Raw genomic sequence first — 14,837 nt, forward strand, 5'->3', positions numbered from 1 at the left:
TCAGTGTCAGTCTAATGCACACAGGCCAAGTATACACACAAACACACACATCATATTTTATTTCTCTAGAGAACTCTAATACAAAACCCACTTTGCAAAAATAAAAATAAAAAAGAACTATGAGTTTTATAATGATATGTTTAATTACCTCAAGGGGATAATTTTAATTCCACAAAAATTAACAATGTTATTTTCATCAGGTTTTCTTTGACTGCACTGAAAAGACGATACAGGCATATCTTGTAGCTGTTGTGGATTCGATTCCAGACAATCGCAATAAAGCGACTATCAAAATAAAGTGAGTCACACAAATTTTTTGGTTTCCCAGTACATATAAAAATTATGTTGAAACTATGTAATAGTTTATTAAGTGTAAGCATTAAATCTAAAAAAAACCAACGTACATAACTTGATTTAAAAAATACTGTATTGCTAAGAAGTGTTAACCATCATCTAAGCCTTCAGCGAGTCACAATTTTTTTTTGCTATTAGAAGGTCTTACCTCAATATTAATGGCTGCTGACTGATAAGGATTGTGGTTGCAGAAGGTTGGGGGAGCTATGGAATTTTCTTAAAATTAGATAAAAGGAAGTTTGCCATATTAATTGATTCTCTTTTTCATGACCAATTTCTTTGTGGCATGAAATGCTATTTGATAGCATTTCATCCACAGAATTTCTTTCAAAATTGGTGTCAATCTTCTCAAAGCCTGCCACTGCTTTATCAATTAAGTTTATGTAATATTCTAAATTCTTTGTTGTTATTTCAATAATCTTCCCAGCATGTTCACTGGGAGAAGAATCCATCTCAAGAAACCCTACTTTGCTCATCCATAAGAAGCAAATCCTCATCCATTAAAGTTTTATCGTGAGGTTGCAGCAATTCAGTCGTATCTTCATGCTCCACTTCTAATTCTAGTGTTGTAGCTATTTCCATCACATCTGCAGTTATTCCCTCCAGATATCCTGAATACCTCAAAGTCACCATGAGAGTTAGCGTCAACTTCTTCCAAACTTGTGTTAATGTTGACGTTTGACCTCTTCCCACGAGTCATGAATGTTCTTAATGGCATCAAGAATGGTGAATCCTTCCAGGAGGTTTTCAATTTACTCTGTCCAGATTCATAAGATGAATCACTATCTACCGCAGCGATAGTCTTACAAAATATATTTCTTAAATAATAAGTCTTGAAACAAAATTACTCCTTGATCCATGGGCTGCAGAAGGTAGTACTAACAGGTCTAAAAACAACATTAATCTTGTTGTACCTCTCTATCAGAGGCCTTGGATGACCACATGCATTGTCAATGAGCAGTAATATTTTAAAAGGAATCTTTTTTTTACCTGAGCTGTAGGTCTCTACACGAGGCTTAAAATATTCAGCACACCATGTTGTAAACAGATTGCTATCACCAGGTTTTGGTGTTTCATTTATAGAGCACAGGCAGAGTAGATCTAGCATATTTCTTAAAGGCCCTAGGATTTTCAGAATGGTTCATGGGCATTGGTTTCCATTTATAGTCAGCAGTTGCATTATCTCCTAACAAAAGAGTCAGTCTATTCTTTGAAGCTTTAAAGGCAGGCACTGACTTCTCTCCTCCAGCTATCAAAGTCTTAGATGGTATATCTTCTTCCAACATAAGACCATATCATCTATACTGTTGTTTAGTGTAACCACCATCATTAATTATCTTAATTAGATCTTCTGGATAACTTGCTGCAGCTTCTACATCAGCATTTGCTGCTTTACCTTGTACTTTTATGTTATAGAGACAGATTTTTTTTCCTTAACTTTTGGAACGAACCACTGCTAGTTTCAAAATTTTCTTGTACAACTTCCTCACCTATCTCAGCCTTCAGAGAATTGGAGAGAGTTAGGGGTTTGCTTTGGATTAGACTTTAGCTTAAGAGACTGTTTTACCTGGTTTAATCTTCTACCCAGACCCTTAAAACTTTCTCCATATCCACAATGAAGCTGTTTTGCTTTTTTATCATTTGTGTGTTCACTAAAGTAGTCCTTTTAATTTCCTCCAAGGACTTTTCCTTTGCATTCACAATTTGGCTGTTTGTTGTAAGAGGTCTAGCTTTTAGCCTATCTTAGCTTTTGACATGCCTTTCTCACTATGCTTAATTATTTCTAGCTTTTGATTTCAAATGAAAAAAGTGCAACTTTTTCTTTCACTTGAACACTTAGAGGACATTGTAAGGTTATTAATTGGCCTAATTTCAACATTACTGTGTCTCGAGGAATAGGAAGACCCAAAGAGAGGAAGAGATAGGGAAACTAGCTTGAACAGGGCAGTTGGTAGAGGAGTCGGAAAACATACAACATTTATCTATTAAGTTTACAGTTTTATATGGGTGTAGTTGGTGGTGCCGAAAAACAATAACAATAGTAACATCAAAGATGACTAACCACAAATCACCAAAACAAATATAATAATAATAGACAAGTATGAAATATTGGGGGAATTACTAAAATACGACACAGATGTGAAGTGAGCAAACATTGTTGGGGAAATGGTGGCAATAAGTTTACTGCTCGAAGCCCATTTGCCAGATCAATTTGCAAAAAATTGTGAAGCACGAAAAAGCAAAGCACAATAAAACAAGATATTCCTATATACTAATCTAGTGTTTTAAGATTAAATCCATGTGTACCTTATTCATGCTATTTATGTTGTTTTAGTACATACCTACTACTTAGGTTTTAAAAAAATATTTATTCATGACATTTATTTTGTGATTATTATGCAGCAGTCATTGCAAAAAGAGTATGTTCATATAAATTTATAAACTGAAATAAAATATAATTTCTAAATCAACACTTTTCAATTAGTACATGTATATTGAATGCCTGCCAGTTCTTGATGTTAATCATCACTCTCACTCTTGCTAACAGCTCAGTGTAGAAGTTGGAAAAACGGTAACAACCCCCAGATTGTTGCTCTATGGCTCCTACATGTCAGGGCAGTCTGTGTGCTATCCCCAAACATCTGACAAGACAAATCCCAAGCTGTAGTACTTAGTCTAAATGCATTCTTAGTCTAAATGCAGGAAAGCTTGGGGGGGTGGGGGGAGGGAAGCTGGGGGGAGGGAGGTTGGGTGGTCTACAACAAATGCTGCCTACTCATGTGAATAAGGATAAGCAAAGACCCAATTTCATCAGTCCTGGAAAGTAGCCAAGCATTTGCAGATGACCTGAAATATTACCTGATACTGCATGGATTCGCCCTGGGGAAGAGTGAAGGAAAACAGTGTCCTGCCACCCCACATAAATCTGCCTAATGACTATGTCCAATGGGAAGAGGATTTGCTCAGCATGCTACTTATCTATAATAATAAAAACATAATATGCTAATTAGACCATACATCCTTCCGGATGTCCTTCCTTCCGGACAAAGCCTCAGCGGGCTGGGGCCGCAGTAGAGGCAGCAGAGGCCCGGGCGGGGCCTGGGGCCAAGGCTCTTGCACAAATTTCGTGCACTGGGCCTCTAGTCTTTTATAAGTTTCAATCTGTTGTCTTACCAATACAAAGAGACTTCAATTATTTATCACAAGAGGGTACTTTCCATCTATAAGTTAAGATGCCCATATGATCTATATACTAAGAATTTAACATTTTTCTTCCAGTTGAGAGGTTTTAAATTCTAAATAGACTTTTAAGTTAAAAATCTTAAATCTTTAAAATAATTGTTTTCTCTTTTTTAATACATTTTTTATAGGAAGAAATAGGGAAACTGGGGACGGGGACTGGGAAAAGAAACCTTGCAGACTCAACATATGTTGCTGTCACTTCAGCAAAACATGTGAAATAGTTCCATCCAGTCAAGAGGGAACAATATGAATTTGTGGATAGGTACATTAGGGATCTGTGAAGCAATGTCAACCAATAGCGAGGTTAAGTTATGCCTAAGGTCCTGATCCATTTGCAATTTTCATCTTCAACCTCTCCATTCTTCTACGATTTTCTCTAGGTTATTCCATATATTCTCATTGCTGATAACATCAAATTCTATCCTGCCTAGACCTCTCCACTAAATTCCATGTTAATGTATCCAACAGACTACTTATAGCATCCTAATATTTGTTTCCTTAATAGAATTTGCCACAATTTAAAACCATTTTAATAATGTACATGTGTACTTTTTACTCTCTATCACACCTCTGGACTACCATCACCACCAACCCCTGCATCAGACTGGTAAGTCCACAAAGCCAGAGATAATATCTTGCTTCTCTGCCATTGTATCTCCAATATCTAACACAGTAGGCATGCAAATATTTGTTGAATGAATGAATGGAGAATAGTCTATGAATTCTAGATTAAAAGAGCTAATATTTTAATTCTGACAAAGGTGATTAATAAAGATATAACTTCTACACCCAAGTAATATGTTCCCAAGCAATATCTTTTAACCAAAAAAAGAGGAATCAACAAGTATCTGAAAAATTACCTCCATAGGCTTTAGTTGAGCATTTATATTAAAACAAGGAACTTCCTGGAACCACTCCCAGGCTAAATTTCGCTCAACAATCACCTCAAGATTTAATGGCAGTAGTATGTCCAGTACTTCCTGGTATGTATCATTACTATATTGAGACCTAAAAGGAGAGAGAAAATTATTGCAAATTGTTTCATATCTACTCAGATGGTAACAAAAAGTTAAAATTTTCATTTTATATACTAATAGTAGAAATCAATAATTTTGTGTGTATGAACATTTCTATTAGCTATTTATTGGCTCCTTTAAAGAATCATCTAGTTGTTGTTTTTTACCAATTTTTCAAATTATCTTGTTCTTTCTGGTTTAAAATATTTAAAGATTTTTATCCTTTGATAAAGATGCTAATACCCCATATTCTTTTTCCCTTATAACCTTGTTTTGGTAATTAATATTCAGAAAATTACATTCTTGTAAAGTCAAACCCAACTGGTATTTTTCCCTTATCACTTTTCTTATTCCTTCAATGCTTAAATTAGAAAGTTATGTTCTACCCTATTATTGATACTTACATATTATTTTCCTTTAGCTTTTTAAATAGTATTATTGAGACAACTCACATCCATACAATTCATCCACTTTTAATCTTTTATGGTTATAACTGGCACTATATGCTTGGCAGCAATTTGAACAGCAAAATCCACAACAAAAAGTTCCAAAATGCAATAAACGTGGCATGCATAAAGAACACTTGTTTACAATGTGTAACCTGAAATAAATGGCACCAGGAGCCATTTATTTAGTGCAGAGTGCCCATTTGAATCTCGAGTGAAAAAGCAAAGCTTGGGAGAGAGAGTGGGGGAAAGGATGGGAGCCAATACTGAGTACCTGCAGCATCTACTATGTCTTCACTATTAGAACTTGTAACTGAAATATTTAAAGAAACTTATTTTAATGCAAATTAAAGGCCAAATGTTCTAAAAAGAAATAAAAGGACATAGGACATCAAGCACTGGACAGTAATTCATGAGATGGCACTGAGAATTCTTGTGACCAACGCAGCTAGCTAGAGCTCGAACAGTAAAATGCCAGAAAGAAGAGAGCTACAGATAAAAACTCCAAAATTTTAGTACTAAATGCCTGCAGTAAATTATAAAAGAAGAAATGTTCAAATCAACATTAGTTAACACGTAAAGAAACTTCGAAAAAGCAAAATTAAATCCAAAATAAGCAGAAGGAAGTAATAAATATCAAAGCAGAAATAAATGAAAGAGAAAACAGAAAAAATGAGAGAAAACCAAAAGCTGGTTCTTTAAAATCAATAAAACTGATAACCTCTAACCAAACTGATTAGTAAAAAGGCATAAACTATAAATATCAAGAATGAGGGAGGCAAAATCCCTGTGTATATTAATAATAAGAAGGAAGCATTATACACAACTTTATACCATAAAATTCTACATTGTGAACAAAATGGATAAATTTCTTGAAAAATTTTAAAAAGATCACACAAGAAAAAAATAACTTGAATAGACCTAAGTTTATTAAGAGAATGGAAAATGTATTTAAAATGTATTTAAAAATCTCCCACAAGTAAACCCTGGGACCAGATGGCTTCACTGGTGAATTCTACCAAATATTTAAAGAAGAAATATTACAATGTACACAAACTTTCACAAGTGTATCCATGTCAAAAGTTACCATATTATACACTTTGAAGATATGTGATTGCTTATATGTCAATTATATCTCAATAAACTGCTTTAAAAATACTCAATTGCTATTCCTTCCTTATTTCACTGTGCTAAGTGTGTTTTTGTTGCAGTCAATAAATTCTTGCTTTTCTAAAAAAAAGTACTCAACTGATGGAAAGAAGACAGATTGAGGGAGACAGACCAGGCAGAGGCCAGTCAAGAGAAGTAGCAAAAATAAAGGAAAAGAAACAAATAGAATAAGATCAAAGAAAAATGAGAGGAAAAAAGAAGAGGGCAAGTGAGAGGTATAAACAGAGATGTATCCAAGCTGAAAAAGGCACAGGGCACTAAATCTAGAGTAGTGATTAGAAATAGCACAAAAACACAGTAAAAAGTTCTGGAAATATCTGGATATTCATTTATTCTCCTAACTCATAATTCTATGCCCAATGATTTCATAAAGTTGTATTCTACTGTGTATATTTTGTTTTAACTAGAACATCAGATTCACAGCACAAAGCTGATAGAGTAGTTTGGATAATGCTGTATTTGTGAAGTGAATAAATGCTATTAGGAATTCCTCCAATTATTCCATAACCTTATAATTTATAAAGAATTATAAATAAGAAGCCCTGGTCAGTGTTCTCAGTGGTTAGAGCACAAACCTGGGTTGCAGGTTTGATGCCGGCTCTGGTTGGGCTCCTGCAGGAGGCATCCAACTGATGTGCCTCTCTCACATCAATGTTTCCCTCTCTCTCTTTCTTTTTCTCACCACCCCCTCTTCCCTCCCCCTCCCTCTCTTCCACTCTCTCTCTAAAAAGCAATGGAAAAAATATCCTCACTTGAGTATTAACAACAAAAACTACAAATAAGCACAAATACTTCCTCAGATAATTAATTTATCTAAGAAGAAATTTTCAAATATACATTTCTAAGTTTTTAAAAACTAGAAGACTATAATTGATCTTACCAAAAATACTTGAAGGAAAGAGTTCTACAAAATTAAGTATAGTTATAATGAAATAAAATACTGTAAACAGAAGACTCGGGATACCAAAGCCTGTAATGTAAAAAGTTAGAAAATGACCACTCTATACAAATATATTTTTGGGAAGCTTACCTGTATAGTCGCATTTCACTCAGCTTTATCGTAATCAAATCAATAATGGGTGGGGGATTGCACTGGCTCTCTGTTATCATATGGAATGTATTGGTCATTGTAATCAGTCCAAAATCAGCAACAAGGACATTTTCAGAAACTGGAGACTGTGGGATGACCACAACTGGGGCTTTGATGTTAACATCTAATGCCATTCTAGAACTCCTTTGTGCCAGTTCTTTTACACCAGTAGCAGCCATTCCTGCTGCCTGGACAGTTGCCTCAGCCAAGGCTTCTTTAACTGCTTGAAAATTATCTATGAAAGCCTATAAAGGTAACAGAATTATATTCACAAGGTTACCATTAATGAATGAGACTTATTAAATGTACAAGGCAGGTAATGATTTTACCTCCATAAGAAAAAAATTTTCTTGGTACAACCAGGTAGTATATATTCGAAGTCTGGCTGCCTATATTAAATCTTAATCTTCTGCATAAAAATTGAGAAACACAAAGATAAAGATACAAAGATATAGCAGAACATTGAAAAACTAGTCCCTGGAACAAGTAACATGTGGATATTGCAATATTTCACTGATATCTAGTTCCCTCATTGTCTCATTTTTCCTAAATGCTAACCAATTACATTGTGTTTCCCTGTACAAACTCAACTGGCAGAGAGCTTCTTTGTAAGATAAAAAATTAAAATATATTTCCTTAAGAATGCTACACTTTTCTAATTTCTGAATTCTGGAAAAAACATCTCAATGACATAAAATATACCTAAAGTTACATTTAATTTTCATACTTAGAAAAAGATTTCATTTTCAGTAATTTTGTAGTAAAAGGGTATCACATCAGGCTCAGTGACAAAATTCTTTCAAGTTCTAAAAAGAAATTAGAGCCTGGCCAGCATGGCTCAGTGGTTGAGCATCAACCTATGAACCAGGAGGTCACAGTTTGATTCCAGGTAAGGGCACATGCCAGGGTTGCAGGCTCAGTCCCCAGTGTGGGTGTGCAGGAGGCAGCCAATTAATGATTATCTCTCATTATTGATGTTTCTCTCTTTCTCTCCCTTCCTCTCTGAAATCTATAAATATATTTTTAAAAATCATTTAGCAAATAACTAGGAATTTTAAAAAAGAAATTAGGCAAGAAATATTTGTTGATATTTATGTTTTGGCGTACAAAAAAATTTATGGGTATATGAAAAATTGCATGGTAACCTTAATTAAAAAGATAAAAAAACGGCAACATTATGTACTTAGAATCAACTAGTCATCCATTTTATACACCAACACTAAGAGATAGCATTTTAAAAGAATGAATAGTGAAGCCATAGAGACAGGTAAGACACTCACCAGAGAAAACATCAAGTGACAGAATGAAAAAACCACAGGGGAAAATAAACTATGAAAAGTAATTCACATACCTTAGAGTGTATCATATAGAGATTAAATCTAAAGCTCTTAAAGCCCCAGTCACAGAATTATAACATAATAGAAAATATAATTTTTAAAATAATAAGCTGAGACAACAACAAACTTCAGTTATATATTTAGTATTTTTCATTAGAGTTGAAACTTAAGTAAAGCAAAAACATAAAAACCAATGATGTATAAAATAAAAACTCAATTAATATATATATAACCTATATGACATATAATGTACATATACTTAATATGTTAATATCTAAAATATATATTTCAATTAACTGGATATTCCCATGTGAAAATAATACTACATAAAGTATTACACATTTCAGTGATAAATGGTACTCAAACAATTATGAAAAATTAGGTGGTAAAAATCAAGCAAGAAATTATTATTTATTCTTCATGTATGGTTGATGCACAACAATGTCCAACTAGTGGGAAAGAATCAATTAAAAAATCAATTAACATACTTACCAATATAGAATATAAAAATTTTGTGACTAAAACTACTTCAATGCAACCAACAGTTAAATTAACTTGAATATCAACCACACTCATATCTGTGTATGCAGAATCAGCAGTTGCATTCACATAAGAAAGGATTTTGAAGCTGAAAACTTCTTTTCCAGTGATATAAACAGCCTTAATGAGAAAAAATTCAAATGTCAAAATCCATTTTTGAAATGATGTCTTCATTACAAAACAAAGCAATGCAACATATTTGGAAAATCTCCCATGTAGTCAAGCCAAATAGATATAAGGCAACAATTCTAACCCCTTTATTAGAACGTTCATTGCAAGTCTTTGAAATTGGTGGTGGCAGCTCCCTTTGTGGGCCATGAAATCCATTTAGTAGGTCTGGCCAACATTTTATAAATGGGGAGAAAAAAAGGAAAATTATCAGAATTTACATTTTCAATTAGTGTCTTTACTTATGTAGTAAGAATTGCCATATAAATGAACTTTTGGTCACTATCAAACTTGGGAAAACTCTGTACCTCTACAACTTAATGAAATTTTCTGTTCCTTATTAGTTTTCTGAAGTCATCTCAATTGGAAACCAAAAATTACCTACAGATTAAAGTCACACATTTTGCAATACCAGTTAAAATGGTGGAGCTAGCTTCCAGAGATGGCAGCGTAGATAAACACAGTACTCGCACCCTCCCACAACCACATCAAAATTACAACGATACTACCGAACAACCATCATTCAGAACTATCTGAAATATAGCTAAATGGAAGTCCTACAACTAAGGATTTAAAGAAGCCACATTGAGACTGGCTGAGGGGTTGAAGGGGTTGGTCCCACACCCATGTAGGAAGGATAAAAATTGGGAGGAATATCTCAGCTACAGAAATCTCCTGAGGAGCGAGGGGTCCCAGCCTCACACCAGAACCCATAACTTCTGGGTGTAGAAACAGCAGAGATTGTGGCTGGGTGCGATGGAGGGCTTCTGGAGTCCCAGACAGTTCCTCCTGAAGGACTTACTCAGACTTGCTCCTTCTGAGCTCCAGCACTGATGCAGCAGCTCAAAAGGCACCAGGGACTAGCGGGAGGAACTGAATTGACTGACAACAGGGTGAGAACTGGAGGGGCAGGTTTCTACCAGAAAAAAAGTGCTGGCAGAGACCATTGTTCTTTTTCTGACACACATCATACACAGAGCTGGGCAGGCAGGTGCCATCTGAGAATTCATCAACCTGGCTCACACTGTTCAGCCCACCTGGATGGTTCTCTGAGACCCTGCCCCATGCAACTTAGGGCCCCATCCAAGCTGTTTCCAGTGGCTTTCCCATATGAATGGCCTGTCTTGGCTTGTGCTTCAGACTTTCCTACAATCTCAAACAAGCAGCAACTGGCCTCCAGGTGCCCCATACTTCTTGCTAATGGGCCCCAAAGCTGGCGCTAGGAGTAGCCAACCTTGGTTTGCAATTTGGCTTTACCTGGGCACCTCCAAGCCCATTAAAATTAGCATCCATCTGCAGACCACTTTGTAGCTCATGCTGGGAGGCCCTGGGCAGAACATAGGCAGCAGCAGACCTGGGCCTGTACCTCCTAGGTGACCCCAGTGCCCAGTGTGGGTATCAGGAAGGCTGTAACCCTGGCCCTAGAGAAAACTTACAACATAAGACCATTCTACCAAGCCCAGGACACATAACAGCTCTCTATCTGATACACAGAAACAAACACAGGGAGGCTATCATAATAAGGAGACAAGGAAACATATCTCAAATGACAAAACAGAACAAAACTCCAGGAAAAGAACTAAACAACATGGAAACAATCTGCTAGATGCAGAATTCAAAATACTGGTTATAAGGATGCAAAATGAACTTAGTGGAACTTCAACAGCATTAAAAAAAAAAAAAAAAAGCATGAAAACCATAAAAAAGAACCAGTCAGAAATGAAGGATACATGAGCTGAAATGAAGAACAATTTACCGGGAGATTAAATAACATTTATAAAAGCACTTAGAACAGTATCCAGCATCAAATTAATACTATATATTTGCTCCTGATGCAAGGATAAACAAATAAAAGAGAGCTCAGAAACAAATCTATTCACATATCTACATCTAATATTTAATGGACATAGTACTATAGATGAGTGAGAAAAAGACAGCTATCTCAATATATGGTACTAGGAAATTCAGTGTGGAAAAAGTGAAATTGTAGTCTCAACCATATAAAAAAAAATTCTGAGTAGAATTAAAGACCTAAAAGTTTAAGGCAAAATTATCTAACTTTTAGAAAAATCACATAGAGTAATACCTTTATGAATTCAAGGAATGGAATGGTTTAGAAAACACAAAATTCTCAAACCAAGAAGGTAAGAAATGATAAATTTTATTTTATTAAAATTAAGAACTTTTGCTCATCAAAAGACATCATAATAAGAAAACAGTATTTGAATCAAGAAATAATATGCAGAATAGTAAATAATTCCTACAAATCAGTAAGGAAAAAAATAACATCCCTCCCCATAATATTGGTAAGTTAAACAACTACAACCAGTAGGATTTAGTAAAAATGTTTTTCACGCTCTTAAGATGTTGAAAATATCAAAAAATATTTTGTGATATATCAAAATTATATTTTATTATCCAACTAGAGGCCCGGTGCATGAAATATATGCACTGGAGGGGGGGGGTCCCTAGCCCGGCCTGCCCCCTCTCACAGTCCGGGAGCCCTCAGGGGAAGGCGATGCCCCATCACACCTCTGCTGTGGCCACTGCCAGTGGCGCAAGCCTTGGCTGGCCCTGGTTACTTGAGCCTCAGGCAGCCCTGGGCAGCTGGGCAGCCGCCATCCAAGGCTTGCCTGCAGCTCGGGCTGGCCCTGAGTGACTGGGGGCTGAGGGGACTGTGGGACTCCGGAGGCAGGTGCATGGGGTGGGCTCGGTCTTGCCACACGCCTGCTGCCCCAGCAGGGCTGAGGGGCGCCGCCATCTTGTGGTTGTGGGCACTGCCATATTTGATGGTGGGGCAGTCAATTAGCATATTCCCTCCTTATTGGCTGTGGGAGCCGCCATCTTTGAGGACAGGGGAGTCAATTAGCATATTCCCTCCTTATTGGCTGTGGGCACCAACATCTAGGTGACGGCATGAGGATCAATTAGCATATTCCCTCTTTATTAGATAGGATAAATTAAAATGTTATTGGAACATAGCCAAAACTCTTATTTAAATACTATGGCCCAAAGCACGAATTCATGCACCTTGAAAGGAACTGTGGGCCGAGAGGCTGAGGTGGGCACAGGGACGGGTCTCGGTCCATCCTCCGCGCCCCTGCCCGGCCCCTGCCATGGCCCCCGGTCCCATATTTGTTTCTGAATCTGACAGCAACCTCGGTTACCTAGGAAGCTGTGATCTAGTGCAAAAAGCTTTGTCCTTCTGGTTCTCTGACATGTAGTGACCTACAGAACCAGGTAGATTGTTTAAAAGTCATTTACATCAGAATCAAAGTCAAGGAATAAGGAGAGGAAAACAGAAGCGGGGCAAAAAGATAGAAGTGAGAAACTTTCATTAGCGGCCTTTTTTGTTAAGTTGGATTTTTAACCTTATAGATGCATTAAAAATAAAATTACAGAGAAAAAGAAGAAAAAGGGCATGAGTGATAATGTCGGTTCCATTTCTAACTTCTTGTATGACTTTTAGTAAATGCATTTATTTGAGCTTTACTTTCCAGATAGGGCAAATAAAATGGATGTCTTCTTCAAAGCTCTAACCACTATGATTTTTAAAACAAAAGCAATAGAAGCTAACCACACCTCATTCTTATGAGTCATGTATCTTTGCTGTTTTGGAACTCTTGTTATCTCATGCTAGCAAGCTTTAGTAAGAAAATATAAGGAATGAAGACTTTTGTTTAATATAAAAATCAGGTCATCACAGTATCTCATCAGTATTATTGGCTAAACCTATTTATCTATTTCCTTTCTTCCTGTCACAGTCCAAACTCTGACTTCCCAACCAAGTACCTCAGCCGTTTCTTATCCTACTATTATTTGATACTCTTCACTACCTTAAATATACCATCTTACCTGAATGCTCTACTGTTCAAAAATTATGTGTCCAACTACACAACAGTATCTAATTCAAGAACCTTACAGTCTTATAGCCAATAACAAAATACCCATCCTTCAACTACTAGCCATCCAGTTCAATGGACTCTTAACACTGTAACAGCTACACCAGTAAGCAATGATGAAAATAAACTTTTTTAAAAATCTCATTCATTCAATATGATATCAGACACTCTGCCCGTGAAATCTGAAATGCATTACAAAGTTCATAGTATTTGAAGAGAGAAAGAAAAAGAAAAAGTAAAAAGGGCATTTACTACTTACCCATCCCTCCACAGCCCTGCCCCCATTCCCCTGCAACTATGCTCTACGAGTGATTATTTATATTTACCTCATTTATAAGATACTTAATCCTCATCTATAATAATAAAAGCATAATATGCAAATTGACCAAATGACTAAACAGCAGAACGACCATCCAGACGACCTTCCAGATGACCACGCTATGGCACCCATTGGTGCCAGGCCAGTCAAGGCAGGTGCAATGCCATTGGTCGGGGGCCCAGCTATCGCCCCATGATCGCCCTGCAGAGGGCGGCCCAGGCCACCGGCCACTAGGGTGACTGATCAATCTGGGGGGCTCCATGATTGCCCCAAAGAGGGAGGCCCAGGCCACTGACTGGCAGTGCTGCGGCTGATGGGCGGGGTCTCCCTCTGTGGGGGCAATCCATTGCAGAGCACTGACTGGATGGGCAGGGCTTACCTCTTTGGGGCAATCAACGGCAGAGCCCCGCGATCGACTGTCCCAAAGAGGGAGACCCAGGCTAACTGGCTGGGCGGGGCCTCCCTCTGCGGGGGCAATCCATCCCATTGCCCCAACTGGGTGGGGCCCACCTCTTTTGAATGATAGATCGGGGGGCTCCAGGACTGTGAGAGGGTACAGGCCAGGCTGAGGGACCCCTTTCCCCTGCTGAGTGCACGAATTTCGTGCACCACGCCTCTAGTTTTATATATAAACAAAACAGAATTCAGGATTAGGAGTAGAGATAAGAACCCAATTATGCCTAAGTCCAAAACCAAAGATATAATAAGCTACACAGCTAAAATAAGACAACTAATTTATACCCATGACTAATTAAAGAAAATTAAATTCAAAAATGTACTGTTAATTAATAGACATAAATTCATACCTTTTTATATACAGCTGTTATATCAGAATCCAAAACAATTATATTTCTTAGCTTTGCATTTACTTCAGTTACTGAAGGCCTCATAATTATCTCAGAATCAAGCCCTACGAAAATAAAAGAATGGTTAAATGCCTTTTCTTTCATTTAATAGTTTTGGATTTATTTTTCTGAAATTTTATTACCTTCAATCTTAATTTCAGCAATGTTATGTTTCTGATCTTGAATAAAGATCTGTAAACATGATAACTCTGCTAAGATCTGCAAGGTAATATCTTCATGCCTGTATCGTCTTGAAGCTGCAATAAAGTCATATTGTAAAACGTAAGGAAAAACTTATAGCTACCTCGCTACACTTAAGTAAAATATCACAACAAATAAAAGTAATGCTAGAGAAAAACCTGATTTGAAATTCAATTGAAAACAAGCAAGAAATTCCCTTATAAATT

The 14,837-nt window shown here is 36.7% G+C and overlaps 1 protein-coding gene across 11 annotated transcripts in view; it reads right to left on the reverse strand.

The window, feature by feature from the left end:
- Positions 1 to 14,837, reverse strand: part of VPS13A (vacuolar protein sorting 13 homolog A) — a 196,918-nt gene that overhangs the window by 91,587 nt on the left and 90,494 nt on the right. For 8 of the 11 annotated variants that reach the window (XR_004971254.1, XR_004971255.1, XR_004971256.1 and 5 more), the window contains exons 30-35: positions 14,574 to 14,687; positions 14,392 to 14,495; positions 9,149 to 9,316; positions 7,260 to 7,564; positions 4,458 to 4,605; positions 974 to 1,111 (exon numbers count right to left, since the gene is read on the reverse strand). Coding sequence is in view for 8 of the 11 variants with exons in the window: in XM_036330767.1 (XP_036186660.1) it covers positions 974 to 1,111; positions 4,458 to 4,605; positions 7,260 to 7,564; positions 9,149 to 9,316; positions 14,392 to 14,495; positions 14,574 to 14,687 (977 nt within the window). In the remaining 3 variants the exon portion in view is untranslated. The remainder of the gene's footprint in view (positions 1 to 973; positions 1,112 to 4,457; positions 4,606 to 7,259; positions 7,565 to 9,148; positions 9,317 to 14,391; positions 14,496 to 14,573; positions 14,688 to 14,837) is intronic. The other 3 variants (XM_036330768.1, XM_036330772.1, XM_036330773.1) reach the window with 1 other exon arrangement.

This window comes from Myotis myotis, unplaced genomic scaffold (genome assembly GCF_014108235.1).
Source record: "Myotis myotis isolate mMyoMyo1 unplaced genomic scaffold, mMyoMyo1.p scaffold_m19_p_12, whole genome shotgun sequence".
In the NCBI taxonomy this organism is placed as follows: domain Eukaryota; kingdom Metazoa; phylum Chordata; class Mammalia; order Chiroptera; family Vespertilionidae; genus Myotis; species Myotis myotis.